This window comes from Drosophila gunungcola, chromosome 3R (assembly GCF_025200985.1).
Source record: "Drosophila gunungcola strain Sukarami chromosome 3R, Dgunungcola_SK_2, whole genome shotgun sequence".
NCBI classification, from domain to species: Eukaryota; Metazoa; Arthropoda; class Insecta; order Diptera; family Drosophilidae; genus Drosophila; species Drosophila gunungcola.
Window position 1 is genome coordinate 17,774,157 of NC_069139.1, and position 16,239 is coordinate 17,790,395.

At 38.4% G+C, this 16,239-nt stretch overlaps 4 protein-coding genes and 1 long non-coding RNA gene across 7 annotated transcripts; 4 read left to right on the forward strand and 1 right to left on the reverse strand.

Moving 5' to 3' along the window:
* The first annotated feature begins 66 nt into the window (after positions 1 to 66).
* On the forward strand, positions 67 to 2,090 carry LOC128252140 (uncharacterized). Of its 2 annotated transcripts, none has more exons than XM_052979636.1 (4): positions 67 to 143; positions 294 to 878; positions 1,450 to 1,674; positions 1,741 to 2,090. In XM_052979636.1, exons 2-4 carry the CDS (start codon positions 525 to 527, stop codon positions 2,065 to 2,067), a joined length of 906 nt encoding a protein of 301 aa, XP_052835596.1. In that variant the 5' UTR covers positions 67 to 143; positions 294 to 524; the 3' UTR covers positions 2,068 to 2,090. The 2 variants fall into 2 exon arrangements, with proteins under 2 accessions (XP_052835596.1, XP_052835597.1); XM_052979637.1 differs by having other exon boundaries at positions 1,453 to 1,674.
* Positions 1,579 to 2,139, reverse strand: LOC128252142 (uncharacterized). Its single transcript, XR_008267284.1, has 3 exons — positions 2,081 to 2,139; positions 1,801 to 1,970; positions 1,579 to 1,699 (listed from the first exon to the last, which is right to left on the reverse strand). It is a non-coding gene; the product is annotated as an uncharacterized LOC128252142 (long non-coding RNA).
* A 196-nt stretch (positions 2,140 to 2,335) lies between these two features.
* On the forward strand, positions 2,336 to 5,630 carry LOC128252136 (uncharacterized). Its single transcript, XM_052979631.1, has 2 exons — positions 2,336 to 4,333; positions 5,285 to 5,630. Exons 1-2 carry the CDS (start codon positions 2,411 to 2,413, stop codon positions 5,525 to 5,527), a joined length of 2,166 nt encoding a protein of 721 aa, XP_052835591.1. The 5' UTR covers positions 2,336 to 2,410; the 3' UTR covers positions 5,528 to 5,630.
* Positions 5,631 to 6,716: 1,086 nt separating this feature from the next.
* LOC128252137 (lipase 3) lies at positions 6,717 to 8,624 on the forward strand. The gene is made up of 3 exons (XM_052979632.1): positions 6,717 to 7,077; positions 7,166 to 7,891; positions 7,951 to 8,624. Exons 1-3 carry the CDS (start codon positions 6,910 to 6,912, stop codon positions 8,332 to 8,334), a joined length of 1,278 nt encoding a protein of 425 aa, XP_052835592.1. The 5' UTR covers positions 6,717 to 6,909; the 3' UTR covers positions 8,335 to 8,624.
* Positions 8,625 to 8,997: 373 nt separating this feature from the next.
* Positions 8,998 to 11,199, forward strand: LOC128252138 (lipase 3). Of its 2 annotated transcripts, XM_052979634.1 has the most exons (4): positions 8,998 to 9,277; positions 9,493 to 10,218; positions 10,288 to 10,690; positions 10,782 to 11,199. In XM_052979634.1, the coding sequence occupies exons 1-3, from the start codon at positions 9,134 to 9,136 to the stop codon at positions 10,681 to 10,683; spliced, it is 1,266 nt and encodes a 421-aa protein (XP_052835594.1). In that variant the 5' UTR covers positions 8,998 to 9,133; the 3' UTR covers positions 10,684 to 10,690; positions 10,782 to 11,199. The 2 variants fall into 2 exon arrangements, with proteins under 2 accessions (XP_052835594.1, XP_052835593.1); XM_052979633.1 differs by having other exon boundaries at positions 10,288 to 10,788.
* The last annotated feature ends 5,040 nt before the right edge of the window (positions 11,200 to 16,239 follow it).

Sequence of the window (16,239 nt, forward strand, 5' to 3'; positions counted from 1 at the left end):
TTTTTTTGGTAGTCGAGTTGCTTATGTAGGTTTTGCCATTGAAATAATTTTAAGTTAAATTGGGATATTCAACTAAGTAAAACCATATCTGTCAACACTTTGTCAAACAATATAGCGTGAAGATAATAGTAATTGGGATTTGGGTAAGGTTTACACTTTCAATGAGCAAATAATAAATTAGTCGTACCTTCATGCAGACGGGGGTTCAATTTATACCACTAACTTGTTGTAATCATTAAATAAATAAAGGGAATAATGATTTGTCAACCGCTTTTGAACATCTCAATCTTTAGGTGATCTTGCCCCCAATCGCCGCAAGAAGTACGCCCATGGGCCGGGTAACCAAGCATCAGACACACGCGACACTCGACTGCCATTAGCGACCAATCTAGTCATCAAATGTGCCGGCTATATATCTGTCTATATCGCCACCACTCCGGGCCACAGAGACGGCGACAATTAACGTGGTCAATCAGCGTGAAAACCATGTCGAAGTCATCATAGATGAGCCGAGTTCTGGGCGCATGGATCAGTTCAACCGAAGCCCCGGATCCGAGAGGTCTACCGTTCTCCACATTCGATTCGAAAATTATTATTTCAAGTCAAAAAGGCATAAAATGCTCGTTAAACTGATTCTGGCGTTGGTAATTGGCTATGGTGGCATTTTTGCGCCTGGCAGTGCACAAAATCTGCTGGATCGACTGCGTCCGGTGAATATGACCCGCTTCGATGATGGAATCAAAGTGGTTTCCGGCACCAAAGTGAAGCGGTACGAGCGGCTGACCGTGCCGCTCGGAGGTCCTGTGGGTATTCCAGGAGCTGCTGGACTCCTGGGACCTCTGCTGCCACCTCAACCTTCGTATTTGGGGTATACCTATGTGAGTATTGACCATGTTTTAGCACTCTTTTTTTTTTCGTTTTAATTTACAAACTAATTGCTAAATTGCACAGTCATTTAGCAAACCATTGATTATTTCTTTTGTGTGACGGTTTTCCCACAAAGTCCCAAACACAGTTATAATGAATAGAATTGTATTCCCCCTATTCACTTATTTTTCGCAACTAGTATTTAATTGTTTAATGATATTGGATTAGATACTAATTAGATATGATATGATACAGTTTTTAAAGGTACATTATGTATCATCATTTAAATTGTTTAATCAGTTTGATCTTGAATTATAGTTTTATACTTATTTAAGTTTATCAGACATATTTTATTTAAAAGTTATTTTAAATATTGTTCTGAGATAAGTTGATTTGGTATATACTTATACTTAAAAATATAAGAAAGTAGAAAACAGTTAGATTTAGTCAGTTCAGTGACTTAAGATCATGTCTGCCCACAAATAATTTACCTCCTTTTTTGGTTAACCATTATGTTCGACTCCTACTACTACCTTATCCTATAAAGCCCTATAAACTACTTCTATCATCCAATTCTTCCAGCAGTTGGTGCCCCAATGGCAGGCGGGTGCTAAGTTGGTGGGCGACGGGGAGGGTGCTAGCGTGGCCGGCATGATATCCTTTATTCAGCTTCCTTACAACTCGGACATCAAGGTGACAATTAATGTGACGGGATTACCACCTGGTAAGCATGCTCTGCATATCCACACCTTCGGAGACCTGAGCGATGGTTGCAAGTCCACGGGCGGGCAGTTTCCCAATAATTTCGTAAGGATTTTTTGTAACTCCTTATCTAGAATCATAAAAAAATATCTTAATTATCTATTCGCACAGCTCGGCAATGTGGACACCAAAGATGATGGCAGTATTTCGGCGGTTTTCCAGAGTATTTACCTCCAATTGTTTGGCATTAATGGAATCGTTGGACGCTCCTTTGTGATCCACAGCAAGGCAATTGATCTGAACACGGCTCTGAATGCGGAGGTCTTTTCCTCCTCCCTCCAGATAATGCCAAATCCCTTGGCCTATCAGAACGAGGAGAATTCTGTGGGTCCGGCAATTGCCTGTGGAGTTATAAGTCTTATGAGCACAACAGCCAGTTCGGTGGGTATGGCACCTGCAGCATCTGCGCAACCAGCAATGCAGGATGCGGAGATTTAACGTATATTCTTACACTAATCTTAATAAAATTTATTTTGTAACTCAACTGAGACTTTGATCATTGCCATTGATCGATATTTTGTTTTAGTTTATCTGGGAAAAATTACGTTTATTTCTATGGATTTTCCTTTCTTTTTTGATGCCTCACATTTTACATTGTATATAATAATTATATTACATAATACCCCCATTATTTTCATGTTACTATTATTATATGCAAGAATCAATGAAAGATTAAAAATCAACAATGATCTGTAAGCCACTTGAAATATATATATTTAGTCGGCGAATCTAAACTACCTATTTAACCACGTAATAGGTACATTAAACTCCTATAACTTTGATGGCTATCTCAAATTGGATGTTCCATATTCCACTATGTTCCCAACTGTTCAATACTTTTAAGCTTATCAAATTCAGCTCAGCTTTAATGGCTACTACGTGCGGCGCATGCGCAAAGGTCTGGGTCGCCCAATGGGCCGAAAACTTTCTTCGTGGACTGCCCGCGAATCGAGTGGTCAGTTGCCCGATGCGGTTCGCGATGTCCAAACGCGAAAGTAAAAGTTTTCCCAGCCAAGTGCTGATAGTACTACTAGTTGTGTTCTTCAATCAGGCTCAATCGGAGTCCTTAAGCAAGGAGTTTCCGCAGGCCAAGTTCGAATGGCCCTCATTTGGCTGGATGCGCAATAAGACCACCAAAGGTACGCCCTCTCTGGACCTAAAAAATGACTACAGTCAAATGGAGCTGGCCAACTTCGGGGACTTTGATCGTCATCCCTGCAGAAGGGTTTGCCAGCAGGGCCAAACGCAGAGCTGCTACTACCAACTGGTGGTGCACAATTACCAAAGACTGGGACCCGAGTGTCAGCGATGTCAGTTCGATGAGAGGGCCTGTGCGGCGGAACATTGCATTTTTGGCGATGGAGTGGCCAATCCCGTGATGGCTGTCAATCGCATGGTTCCAGGACCTCCCATTGAGCTCTGTGAGAATGATACAGTGGTGGTTGATGTCCTTAATTACCTGGGTGAGCCCACAGCGATGCACTGGCATGGCATTCATATGCACCGAACGCCCGAAATGGATGGAGCCCCGTTCATCACCCAATACCCATTGCAACCTGGCGAAGTGCAGCGCTATGAGTTCCAGGCGGATCGCAGTGGCTCGCTGTGGTATCACAGCCATGTGGGCTGGCAGCGAGGATTTGGAGTGGCTGGTGCCTTGATAGTTCGCCAAACGCGACAGGAGAACCAGCACTCGCAGCTCTACGATTACGACCTGGTGGAGCACACCCTGATGATCCAGGACATCTTCTACGAGTACAACCTGCAGGACGTGCGCAATATCCTAGTAAATGGCAAGGGGCGCAATCATCTCAGTCAGCTGCCAGACAACGACAATCGTCATCGGTACGAGAGACTTAGGGTAACGCCTGGCTATCGCTATAGAATGAGGGTCATACTCAATGGTATAGCCAACTGCCCCGTGGAGTTTTCCATCGAACAGCACAAGCTATTGATCATCAGCACCGATGGCAATGACATCGAACCCGTTCTGGCCGATGGCTTCTTCTTGACCTCCGCGGAGCGTTTTGATTTCGTCTTGGAGGCCAGCCAGTATGCGAAGAACTATTGGATCAGGGTTCGTGGCTATGAGCAGTGCGAGGGACGCAACCTCTATCAGGGAGCTGTGCTCAGCTACCGTGGGTCAACTCGTGCCGAGCTGCCACAGGGTAATATCCTGGATAAGCCAAGTAGTAGGTCTGCAGAAGATGATCTGTTATTGGTCAATGATTTCCGCTACAAGCCCTCGAATTCCTCGAATGCATCATCGCTTCGACTATCCTTGGACAAGGATAACAACGTAGGCACTGTGGCTTTGCGTTCCGTGGAACCAGTGCCCTGGACTCGTTACACCAAGTTCCTAACACATTACTCCAGTTTCGGTTCGCGCACGGCTCCCAATGGCGAGCTCCTCTTTCAGATCGACGAAGTGTCGTACAATTCGCCGGGAATATCCTTGCTGCAGGGCAGGCATCTATACCAGGACGATGGCTACTTCTGCAACAAGAGCTCCCTGGCTGCAGAGGGGCGCAATTGCGAAAGAGAACTTTGCGAGTGTGTCCATGTGCTGCGACTGCCGGCCTATCGACCTCTGGAAATGGTGGTGGCCAACTATCTGGACAGCACGCATCCATTCCACATACACGGCTTCACATTTCGGCTGGTCGGTCAAGGAGTGTTGGGCAATCTCAACGATCTGCGCAACGTAAGTTGTTTTTACCTAATTTTTTTTTTTGGTTTCTTTTGATTTGATCAGTAAAAACAAAAGTAATTGTTTATTTATTACCCTGTGCGAGCTGTTGTATTCCATCCTCTTTTCCTCTATATGTAGGCCTGTGTACATATAAGTGCGTTACATAGATATACGTAACTTTGTACAACGGCTTAAAATGTGTTCACAGTGACCAATGTGGTGAATCGACGTTCTGAAAATAAAACTTCATCGATTCATTCGAAACACAAACAAATTTACTGCAAAAAATGTTTTTTTCAATACATATTGCCTCTTTCTTTAATGAGACATTTTTTGGTGTTTTATTTATTGCCTTTGTTGGGTTTCTGGAAATACAAAAAATCAAATAAAATGCTTGGAAATCCTGTTTACTATTGGAACGAACAAATAACTGATTACGAAGTTCATGGAAAAAGTAAGCGTTTTTAAAGCAGATTGGCTCTTTTTTCCAAGAAAAATGTTGCCCTTTTGTTAATTGTCATATTTTTGTTTAAATATTTAAGAACAAGAATACTTTTTTTTTTAAATATTTAATCATAATATTAAATTCAAAGCATCTTAAAATGCATGACTTAATATTAAAATTTTATATATATGTGCATGCATAAATGCATTTTATTAAAGTAAAATATATGGTTAAATTTAAATTCAATTTTTATGTAAAATAAAAATGTGTAAAATATTTTAAAATGTTCATATTTTAAATAACTAAAAATTGCAATGAATGAAAATCAAAGCGTAAAAAATATAAATCGAGTGCAAAATATTCTGACTTAATACTTTCTTATTACCGGTGCAAGAAAAATATTTGAAAAGAGAACTAGTGGCACATAATGGTTTAATTTAATACATTATTATTTTAACATAAACGTTTGTTTGCCTCAAACAATATTTTACTAATAATTCTTGACCATATCCTTTCAGATCCGGGAACTAGATCGCAGAGGACGTCTTTCTCGTTTATCGGACGACAGCTTCGCCGTCGCCAAGGATACGGTGCAAATTCCAGGTCTAGGATATATTATTGTCCGCTTCATCTCGAACAATCCTGGATTTTGGCTATATCATTGCCATGTTGAAGCACATGCGGTCCAAGGAATGGTTGCTGTCCTTAAAATCGGCGAAGATCACCAGATGAAAAACATTCCGGCACGTGTGCGCTGTTAAGGCTAAAGGTTACCTTATTTTGCAAATATAATTTGGGTTACACATTTATATATGAGAGCTTATAAAAAATACATCAATTAATATTTATAATAATTTATATAAAACCAAAAATGTTTTTTAGTTTGGTTGACTGTTTGTCCAATTCTAATCTGTAACCTCCTTAAATCTCAGTTGACCATATATAAGTGGGTCAACCCACTGGTTCGAGAGTCATAAACAAATTGAGGTTTCCGAAAAATAACTCATTGTTTCCAAAAACTAATCGCATTCTTCAGGGGGCTTGACTTATCATTTATTTAAGCCACTTGAGCAACAGGTTTGTTAATCTAAGGTTTAAGATTAAGAAGCCATTTTTTAGGTTCAACAAGGGGAGGCTATATATTTTATGACCTTTTCTTATACATGGTAAATTTTCTTTTTTCTCTAAGATCTAATGAGTGTATTATGTTTGTCGATTGAAGAACAAATCCGATAGAACCTGTTCAACATTAAAGAGTGGCTACTTGTGGATGTCTAAGCTACATCCGTTTAAGATAAGATATGGTGTGATTTGTTTGTATTTGTAATATAAACTATCATAACTTCAGAACTAAACTAGTTGAAAGAGTTGGACTCTGCCTTAGCACGATTGTTGGAAAGAAGAGCACCTTAAGCAACTGTTTCCAGGAAAATGCCCACCAAGGCAGCGCAGACACCGATGTGAAACTTAGACATTTTGCATCTAAACTACAGCAAAAATTAAAAAAACCAGTCCCTTATAAATTCGATAAGAACCCAATTGAGCCAATAAAGTGGGCATAAACTCAAGAGGTGAGAATATCATAAACTTTCTTTCACACAAACACCAATGTGAGTTACCATTAATATTACTGCAATTATTTAAATTCTGATAACATATTTTTAATTTTATTATTAATATTATAATACCGATATCATTTACATGTTTACAAAATATTTTCCTGAATGAATAATAAGAAAATTAAAAATTAAAAATTTAAAACGGTTATAAAACTTGAGATTAGCTGGAATGTTTTTTTTTTAGCGAAGGAGCTCATTTTTAAGTGTACATTATATTATTAAAATTGAGAAAAAAAAACAGTGGTTAGCATAAAGCGAAAACAAATCATAAATTCCACTGGGTTCATAAAAACTTCGGTGGGAAATCCATTTTGAACAATTACTTTTCTGCTCGAGCTACACACAAATTTTCCCCCGTGCTTGTATGTGAAAATCTTTATGACACTCCTACCACTTAAGATTATACCCATTTAACTGGCTAATTAGACTGGTCGGTTCATATCAATATCACTTTACTCAAGTGGCTAGAGTTAGTCGTTATAAGCACCTGGTTCTCCGAATTTTCGCACTAGTTCTGTGGCAAAATGTCTAAACTACACATCAGAGTCTGTGCTTCCTGGTTGCTGTGCTTTTTCCTGGGGGCAATCGTCCAAAGTGCTCCACTTTCCAACGATCCTGCAGAGATCACCGACTTTTATGCGTTGTTTAACAATCCTGATGCACATTTGACTTTGACCGATGGCCCTGAAACCGTAAGTAATACTTATTATTTTTTAAGGCTACGGCTTTTAATGATATATAAGCTTCTTATCAACTCAATTGAATTAAATCTGATTGCAGACTTATTTTATCGAGGAGCATGGTTACCCAGCGGAGCGGCATTATGTTCAGACCGAAGATGGCTACATAATCAGCCTCTTCCGCATTCCCTACTCGCATAACCTGAAGAACCAGGATGAAAAGAGACCCATTGCCTTCATACAGCACGGCCTCTTTGGCAGCTCCGATGGATGGCCAGTTTTGGGCCCCAATGATGGACTTCCCTTCCTGCTTTCCGATGCCGGCTACGATGTTTGGATGGGCAACGCTCGGGGAACCAGATACTCTAGGAACCACACCACCCTCTCCACAAAACACCCGAACTTCTGGCGCTTCAGTTGGCACGAGATCGGGTACTATGACATCGCCGCTGCCATAGATTACACCTTGTCCACGGAGAATGGAAAGGGTCAGGAGGGCATCCACTATGTGGGTCACTCACAGGGCACAACGGTTATGTTCGTCCTGATGTCCTCCAGACCGGAATATAACAAGAAGATCAAGACGGCGCATATGCTGGCTCCAGTGGCCTTTATGGACCACATGGACGACTTCATGGTCAATACACTGTCTCCCTATCTGGGCTTTAGCAATGCATACTCGACAGTTTTCTGCTCCCAGGAGTTTTTGCCCCACAACGACTTTGTTCTAGCCCTTATGTATAGTGTTTGTCTCCCAGGATCGATTGTTTCCAGCTTTTGTAGCAGCAGTGATGAGACAACTGTTGAGCTGGGGAGAACTAATACGGTAGGTTTAAACTATATCTTTATCTCTTTAGTAACTAATAACATAATATTTTTGTACAGACCGCCAGTTCCTTGACATTTGGTTTGTCGCCCGCTGGTGTGTCCACAGATCAAATCCTTCACTACATGCAAGAGCATCAATCAGGACACTTCCGGCAGTTTGACTTTGGCACCAAAAAGAACCTTAAGATGTACGGAACCGAAACTCCACACGATTATCCCACCGAGCTGATTACAACCGAAATGCACCTGTGGTATTCGGATAACGATGAGATGTCTGCAGTTGAGGATGTTCTAAGGGTGGCCGCAACTTTGCCCAACAAGGTGATGCACCATATGGAGGATCCCCTGTGGGACCATATGGACTTTCAATACAACTGGGAGGTGCGACAGTTAATCAATGATCCGATTATAGCCATTATGAACGAGTACGAGGCAAAGTGATACGGACGGAGTCCAATTGTTTAATATAGTTTTAGTGTTAATTGCACATATTTAATTTATGTTTGCGTAAATGCAAACAGTACCTATCGTATCTTATCATTAACGGATGCAGTTCAGACATTCTCAAAAAGGCAAACTTTATAATTAAAAATCAGTGATCGGATTTATACTTAATACTCGACACTGGACTTTCACCATATTCATTTTAAGTTCATTACATCCTTGCCAACTTCTGTTATCAAAAATACTCCTCCCATACACAAGTAGAGTTTATAAATTATACAACTACCACTCTTTAAATCTAAAAATGGCTTTATAATCTAAAACATTCGATGGGGGTAATCTTAGATTATCGCAACTGTTCTTCAAGTGCCTTTTCATAGCCGATAAGTTAAGCTCATTGAAGCACGCCAAATTACGTTTTTAGTTGTTCCTATCGTGACTTTTCATATTGCCAACGTAAATTGAGTATGTGTTAATCTCGGTTAAACACAATATTTTAATCAACTGAGATTTTATAAGGAAAGAAACTTCAATTGTCTTAGGTATTTTTTATACTGGTTACTTTTCTAATTTTAAAGTTAAAGTAGCCTTTGATCTGTTAATCCCAATTTTATAACATTTAGATTGGCGCTCTTCTTCAATAATGTATTATCTTGACAGTCTAAATAAAAATAATCAAACCACCGATAGTAAGAGCTACTTAAAAGTAAACCACTCCCAGGGAACTCTACAAAAGCTGAAAGTCATGTGCTAGCCAACGATCAGTTGGCATCAGATCGTCGGAAACACAAGTATTATGTACCAACCTGTGGTTGTTTTATTAACCCTGGCTACTCTGGCCTTGGGAAGCTATTCGGCAGCAGTGGTTGGACCCATTGATTTCTACAAGCTATACGATAATCCAGAGGCTCACTTAGCCCTCAAGGATAAAGCGACTACGGTAAGAAAATTTGTGGAAGTGGCATGTGTGAGGTTGATATTTGTAGAAGAGAGAAACTGAAGACATTTATTTCAATTAATTAAAAATAGGTTTATTATCGTTTATAATATTTCTTCAAATATAGGAAGAACCACTTCTTTGTGAAAGAAATTAAAATTTAAGGTATTTATGGGGATAAACATGAAAATATATATTTTATTTTATTTTATTCACAGGCCGATCGCACTGCCTTGCATGGATATCCTTCGGAGCACCACCACATTCCCACCAAAGATGGTTATGTCCTGGGAGTGTTCCGTATTCCCTACTCCCATAAGTTGCAGAACCAGAATGCAAAGCGACCCATTGTGTTCCTTCAGCATGGACTGGGGAGCTGCTCAGATGCCTGGATTTTGCAAGGACCCAATGATAGTCTGCCATATATGTTGGCTGATGCAGGATACGATGTGTGGATGGGCAATGCTCGAGGCACTTCCTATTCCAGAAACCACACGAAACTCTCCCCGGACCACCCAACATTCTGGCAATTTAGTTGGCATGAGATCGCCATCTACGATATAACCGCCATTATTGATTATGCCCTGAATACGGAAAATGGCAAGGGTCAGGATGCCATCCACTATGTGGGCCATTCGCAGGGAACTACGGTCTTCTTTGCCCTGATGTCCTGGCTACCGGAATATAATGACAAAATCAAGACCGCCCACTTGTTTGCCCCGGTGGCAGTCATGAAGAATTTGTCCAGTCGATTGGTGCGCTCCGTCGGTCCCTATTTGGGCCATAAGAACGCCTATTCGACACTTTTTGGCTCTCAGGAATTCCTGCCGCATAATGAGTTCGTTATGGCCCTGTTCTTCAATATCTGTCAGCCGGATTTTATGCTGCGTCCGGTTTGCGAAGGTGCCGTGGAGAAACTCTACGCCGGAGGTCGTGTCAACATGGTGGGTTTACTCTTCATAAGTATATTGAAAAAATTAGTAGTTATATTATTTTAATTTTATTTTAATCAGTCTGCTATGCCGGAAGCCATGGCCACACATCCTGCGGGCTGTTCCACGGATCAAATGCTGCACTACCTGCAGGAGCAGCAATCGGGCTACTTCCGACAATTTGACCACGGCACCAAGAAGAATCTGGAACTATACGGATCCGAGGATCCTCCAGAGTATCCCGTGGAGCAAATCAAATCCCTGGTGCACTTGTGGTACGCAGAGAGCGATGACCTGGCCGCTGTGGAGGATGTGGAGGCCATAGCCGAACGACTTCCCAATAAGGTGATGCATTTCATGGAGGACCCAGAGTGGAACCATGGCGATTTCGCTTTGAATCGGGAGGTTCGCGAGTATGTCAACGAGCCTGTAATTGCCATAATGGAGGAATACGAGTTAAAGAACAGTGGATCGTGATTAAAAGGTTCGCTTATCTTACGAAAACATTATTAGCGTGATTTATTTTAAGTTAGCCCGATAAGTTAGACAAACCTAATCGAACTTTATTTACACAGACAAAAACAAACTGAAAATGATTTATATTAAATGTTTAACAAAACTCAGACAGTGGGAAAACGATTTGCTATGGAACAAAAGTTGTTTTTGAATTAATAAAAAGAGGATACGTAAAATGAAGGCAGAAAAGAGCTCGTTATTAGAAGTTCGATGGTACGTTAGTACATTTGTGAGTCGCCACTGGGAAAAACGGTTGAAAACAATTGTTAAAAAAATCAAAAACCGCTTAGAAAATCATGGTAAAAACAGAACGTCCTGTTATGAATTATGAATGAACAAATAATTAAAACTTTGTTGCCCTGTGTAATCAATGCTGCTGCATTTTAATACAAGCTGATCAACACTCGGTTGTTGATTCATGGACTTTGATTCAGGGCTTTGATTATTTAATATAAATTTATATTCCCTCCTCAACCTTTATTATATATATTTTATAATTTTGTATCACTTCTTTTTAATTGCTTAAATATAACACACACATCGACATTTCGAGAAGAGCTGATGGAGGCACACAATTAAGAATAAGCAGCTCAGAATTCTCGTTTTACTTGGAACTAATACTCATAAATGCCACATTTTGAAATGTCCGTGAGGTTATCAATGGATTCATTATCACTAAAATATATAATTGTGTATTTCGCATCTCTTTGGCATCGTCGTTTGCTTCAGTCTTTAAATATTCTGCTCCGTCGACAGTCAGCTGCAGTCATCCGTGTAAAGGAAAAAAAGAACGAAAATGAAGTGTCTTTCAGTCGTTCTGATTTTCTGGGCTTTTTGGCTAATTGATGGTGCAAGTAAAAAATCGGACGACATTAAAATAGTAACTTTTGTGAATATAAGTAACGGCGTTCGGCGTGTTGATCTTTTGGAAAAAAGTCTAACCTTATCGGAAGCAAGGAATTATTTAAATATGACTTCACCAAATATATTTTATAATCATACCGAAGAAAAAATAAATGGAGTAGATGTGCAAATTTATGATCCAATAAGTGTATCACTAGAAAAAAACATCATAATCAATGATATCATTAATGGTAAAGACAACATTTGTTTCGGAATCTTGCAACATATTTTGGATGTAATACATATATCCGGTGAAACAGATGCAAGACGGTTAAAAGTTGAGCCTACTTGGCTGGATGAGACGCTTGCAGAATTTCGAGTGAGATTAGGACAGTTTGGATTCGGCCTGGACGATGCATTTTACGCTAAAATTGACAAAACGTATTCAGCTATATTCAACGAAAGTGCACACACCCTAAAAGAAATAATAATGAACAAAAAGGTTTATATTGGTACCGCACACGAAAAGATCTCGAGATTCCTGTTCGGTGTAAACATAAATACCAAGAGAGATTTAGTCACGTGCAATTTTAAAGTGGCACATTTAAAAAAAACTGTGACCCCAAGAAAAGTATCATTTGCTGGTTTCCAGTCCAAATTTACATCTAGTTTTCAAGAACTGAAGGCGATGCAGTCAGGTGTTACGGACACATCGGTTTCTGCGAGCGGAAGTGGTTTTTTCGGACTCTTTTCTGTTTCAGCCAGTTACGAACAAAGTAACAGTCACAAGAATTCACATTCGCGTCAGATGTATACGTCTTACAATTTTGCTTCTTACGTTATCGAGAAACAAGAAATCGAAATGACGCAAAACGATTTGCAAATAAGCAACGTATTCTACACCGATCTTCAGAGTTGTTTGGAGCCGGGTCAGTCGCAAGCACTGAAGGCTAGAAAAATAGTTGAAGTTTTGCAGAAGTATGGATGGTTTCTACCGATCCACTTCAAAACTGGAGGTGCATTCCGAGAATATAAAAGCTCACAAGTAAGCAGCTACGAAGAAGCAAAAGAAAAGAGCAATAGATTCGCCGCAGAATTCAAAGCCGGACTACAGTTCAATGGCATTGGTGCAGAAGCTGGTTTTAAACACGGTTCAGAAACACATTCGCAAGACGAAAGCCGACAAAAGAGTGAAAACGAGGAAAGTGTACGAACTAGCGTAGGCGGGGATGGTACAGCATTCACAATTGAAGCGTTTGGGAATTCACTTAAGGAACCAGAAAACTGGAAAATTATAGAGCATAAACGACTTCTTCCGACTCTTATGTTACTATATGGTTACAACAATTGGTCGATGTCCCAAATCATGAAACTCCTGTCAGATTATCGCACGCAACTTCAATATTTAGCGGAAGGTGTCAACATAAGAAAATATGCTCAGATCATCGAGCAAATGTTGCAGGGAAAATAGAATTCGTGTGTTCAATGGCCTGAGGCCATGGATAATTAATTGTATCTCATTATTTTAAAACATTCCTTATATTCAAAGTCATGCTTAAACAAAAACATTTTGTAACTACCAAAAAATATTGTTTAAATAAATTTTTTTTTTTGTGTACACTGCATTGTAATTGTTGTATATATTGTATATCAATAAACTAGATTTTGGTAATTAATGACTGTACGTTGTTTTCTGTTGTTTACTTTTTAAACATTTTTAGTTATTAGCGTGGACAATCTACACTAACCGCCTAACCTGTACTGGATAATTGAAGGAATGGATTATTTATGACGATGATCAAGTCGATTTCAAGAACACCCAGAGAAAAGTTCTTATATTTTGAAAAAAAATGTCAAAAAATATTCTCCAAATATCTATATTTTGTGTACAATTTTATCAATAAACTGTTTTTTTTCTTCAAGAAATTTTCAGTCATAAACGTGAACAATGTGCATTGATTTTCAAACCAATACTGGATAATTAATGGAAAAATGAATTATGGGTGGTGATCAACTCGAATTTAAATAACATTAGAGGTAAAATTACCAATTAAGAAAATTAGATTTTTAAGGCACGCTGCACTAAAAAATGCTTGTGAAGATACAAAGCTTAAATAGTTTTGATGAAACGGGTCGTAGGAGGAAATTTAAATTTAATTTAAGAAATTTTGTATGTTGGCAGTGTGTGTTTTGTGTTGTTAGTCGGAACTGCAATGTTCGTACTATTCAATAAAAAAATATATTTTTTATAGCTATTTTACAACTTAACTTCTTCGTGGGTATTTAGTTCTTGTTGGTTTGACTATCAATTGTTATCTGTCAGTTATTTCTTCTGGAAACAAACAGGATGCTGTTAGGCCAAAGGTTGGAAATAATCAAATCATGTACTTGCGTCATGCAGTTAAAATTAAATTCGTTGAATTACATGTGTTACTGTGTTATCAGTAGCGATAGACTGGGTTTTCCCTCATTTTTATTCCTTATATGCAATTGTTAAACTAAATTGCAACACAAAACATTTTGGGTCGTAACCTCAATTGCTAAATTTCTGTCGAGTTTTTAGCAATTCAAAGATTTAGTCGTATAGGAAATACAAAAACTGATTGCTGTTTTGAAAGATTTTTTCGATAAGTGAACACCCAAAAACACTGCCGTACAAATCTTTGTCAATTTAATTGGTTTGGATAAATGCACTTCGAGAAAAATATGATAATATTTGAATGTCACATAATATTTATAATCATAACATACGTAAATTTATAACATATTAATAGAATATTTTGATAAAATATATAGTTCTAGGTTCTGAACACAATATAAAACAAGAAGGAAAGCAAACTTCGGCAAGCCGAAGTTCATATACCCTTGCAGCTATTGCATTAATTAAATACTTTTGAAAACATTTAAATTATGATTTACTTAAGTATGTGCTAAAAAAAAACATTGAAACTATGATGATTTGCAGCTCAATTATTAGATAGTTATTTTTATATATTTTTATTATTTCTATGGGAGCTATATGCTATAGACGTCCGATTTTGATAAAATTTATACCATAATTCTGAAATAATTAAACATTGCTATATGTCGAAGAACTAAACAAAAAATTAAAAAACAGAAAAGTTATAATTTTTTTTCATTTATTTTTCCGATTGTTCCTATGGGAGCTATATGCTATAGTCGTCCGATTTTGATGAAATTAAAACCGTAATTCTGAAATATTAAACCATTACTATATCTCGAAGAACTAAACAAAAAATTAAAAAACAGCAGTTATAATTTTTTTTTCATTTATTTTTCCGATTGTTCCTATGGGAGCTATATGCTATAGTCGTCCGATTTTGATGAAATTTAAACCGTAAATCGAAAATATTTTACCATTACTATATGTCGAAGAACTAAACAAAAAATTAAAAAACAGCAAAGTTATAATTTTTTTTCATTTATTTTTCCGATTGTTCCTATGGGAGCTATATGCTATAGTCGTCAGATCCGGCTCGTTCCGACTTATATACTACCTGCAATAGAAAGACAACTTTTGGGAAAGTTTCATGCAGATAGCTTTAAAACTGAGAGACTAGTTTGCATATAAACGGACGGACAGACGGACAGACGGACGGACAGACGGACATGGCTAGATCGACTCTACTAGTGATGCTGATCAAGAATATATATACTTTATAGGGTCGGAAACGTCTCCTTCACTGCGTTGCAAACTTCTGACTGAAATTATAATACCCTCTGCAAGGGTATAAATATAGTTAGGGCAAACCAGCGATAGATAATCAAATTTAAACACAACAAAAAACAGAAATTTATCAGTTGGGCCGTATTTTTTCTATGGCAGTTATGGAATATAGCCGTCCGATATCATTTGTACCGACTTTTTGGCTTGATATATACATAGAATAGTTCAGTGCAATCGAGAACCAAATCAGCGTAGGTTAAAAAAAGGCTTTATAAAAAAACCAATATACATCGCTGAAATCTGCTTTTTGGGTTAGCCTAAAGAAGTAATTAAAAAGCCAAGTTGGGAATGGAATTTTACCGTCAGTCGAGCAAATTAGACAATTTCTAACCACAAAAGTTGGTCCCAAAGTCCCTCGGTATGGGCCAAAATCATTGTTAATGCAGAAATAGGAAAGAAGAGGTCGAAGAAAGCTTACCGAAGCCCTAATAGATTATCGCTAGCCGAACAAAATTGCTCTTTTTCTAATCTCCCGAAAATAAGTGGGAACTACCAATGCCAAAGTTGTTGGCATAGGTCAGTAGTTTTTTTCGTCGCGTGTATGTTACGCAGGTCTTTACATTTCGCCGCGGAAAAGCAAAATAATGCCTTAATGAACTAAAATTTGTCCGAAAGTGAAAGAAACTATGCAGAGAATTGGCTAGAATATATTATTTTCAGTGTATTTTTTGACCCCTTAACATGGTCGTGAAGATATGTACATATATATATATGAATAAATGCGAGAAAGAATGGAAAAAGGGTTGTGCACAAACTACCACAACGACTTTTAATTTTGTTTCTGTGAAAAAAAATTAAAAAAGGGAATGCCAAATTTTTTTTATTGCCACAGTGGGGCATGCAAGAGAAAAACATGCAAATCATTTAATTTTCAGCATCATTAGTGGACATGGAAGCTCTTTCGTCGACGGATTCAGGCATCCCGG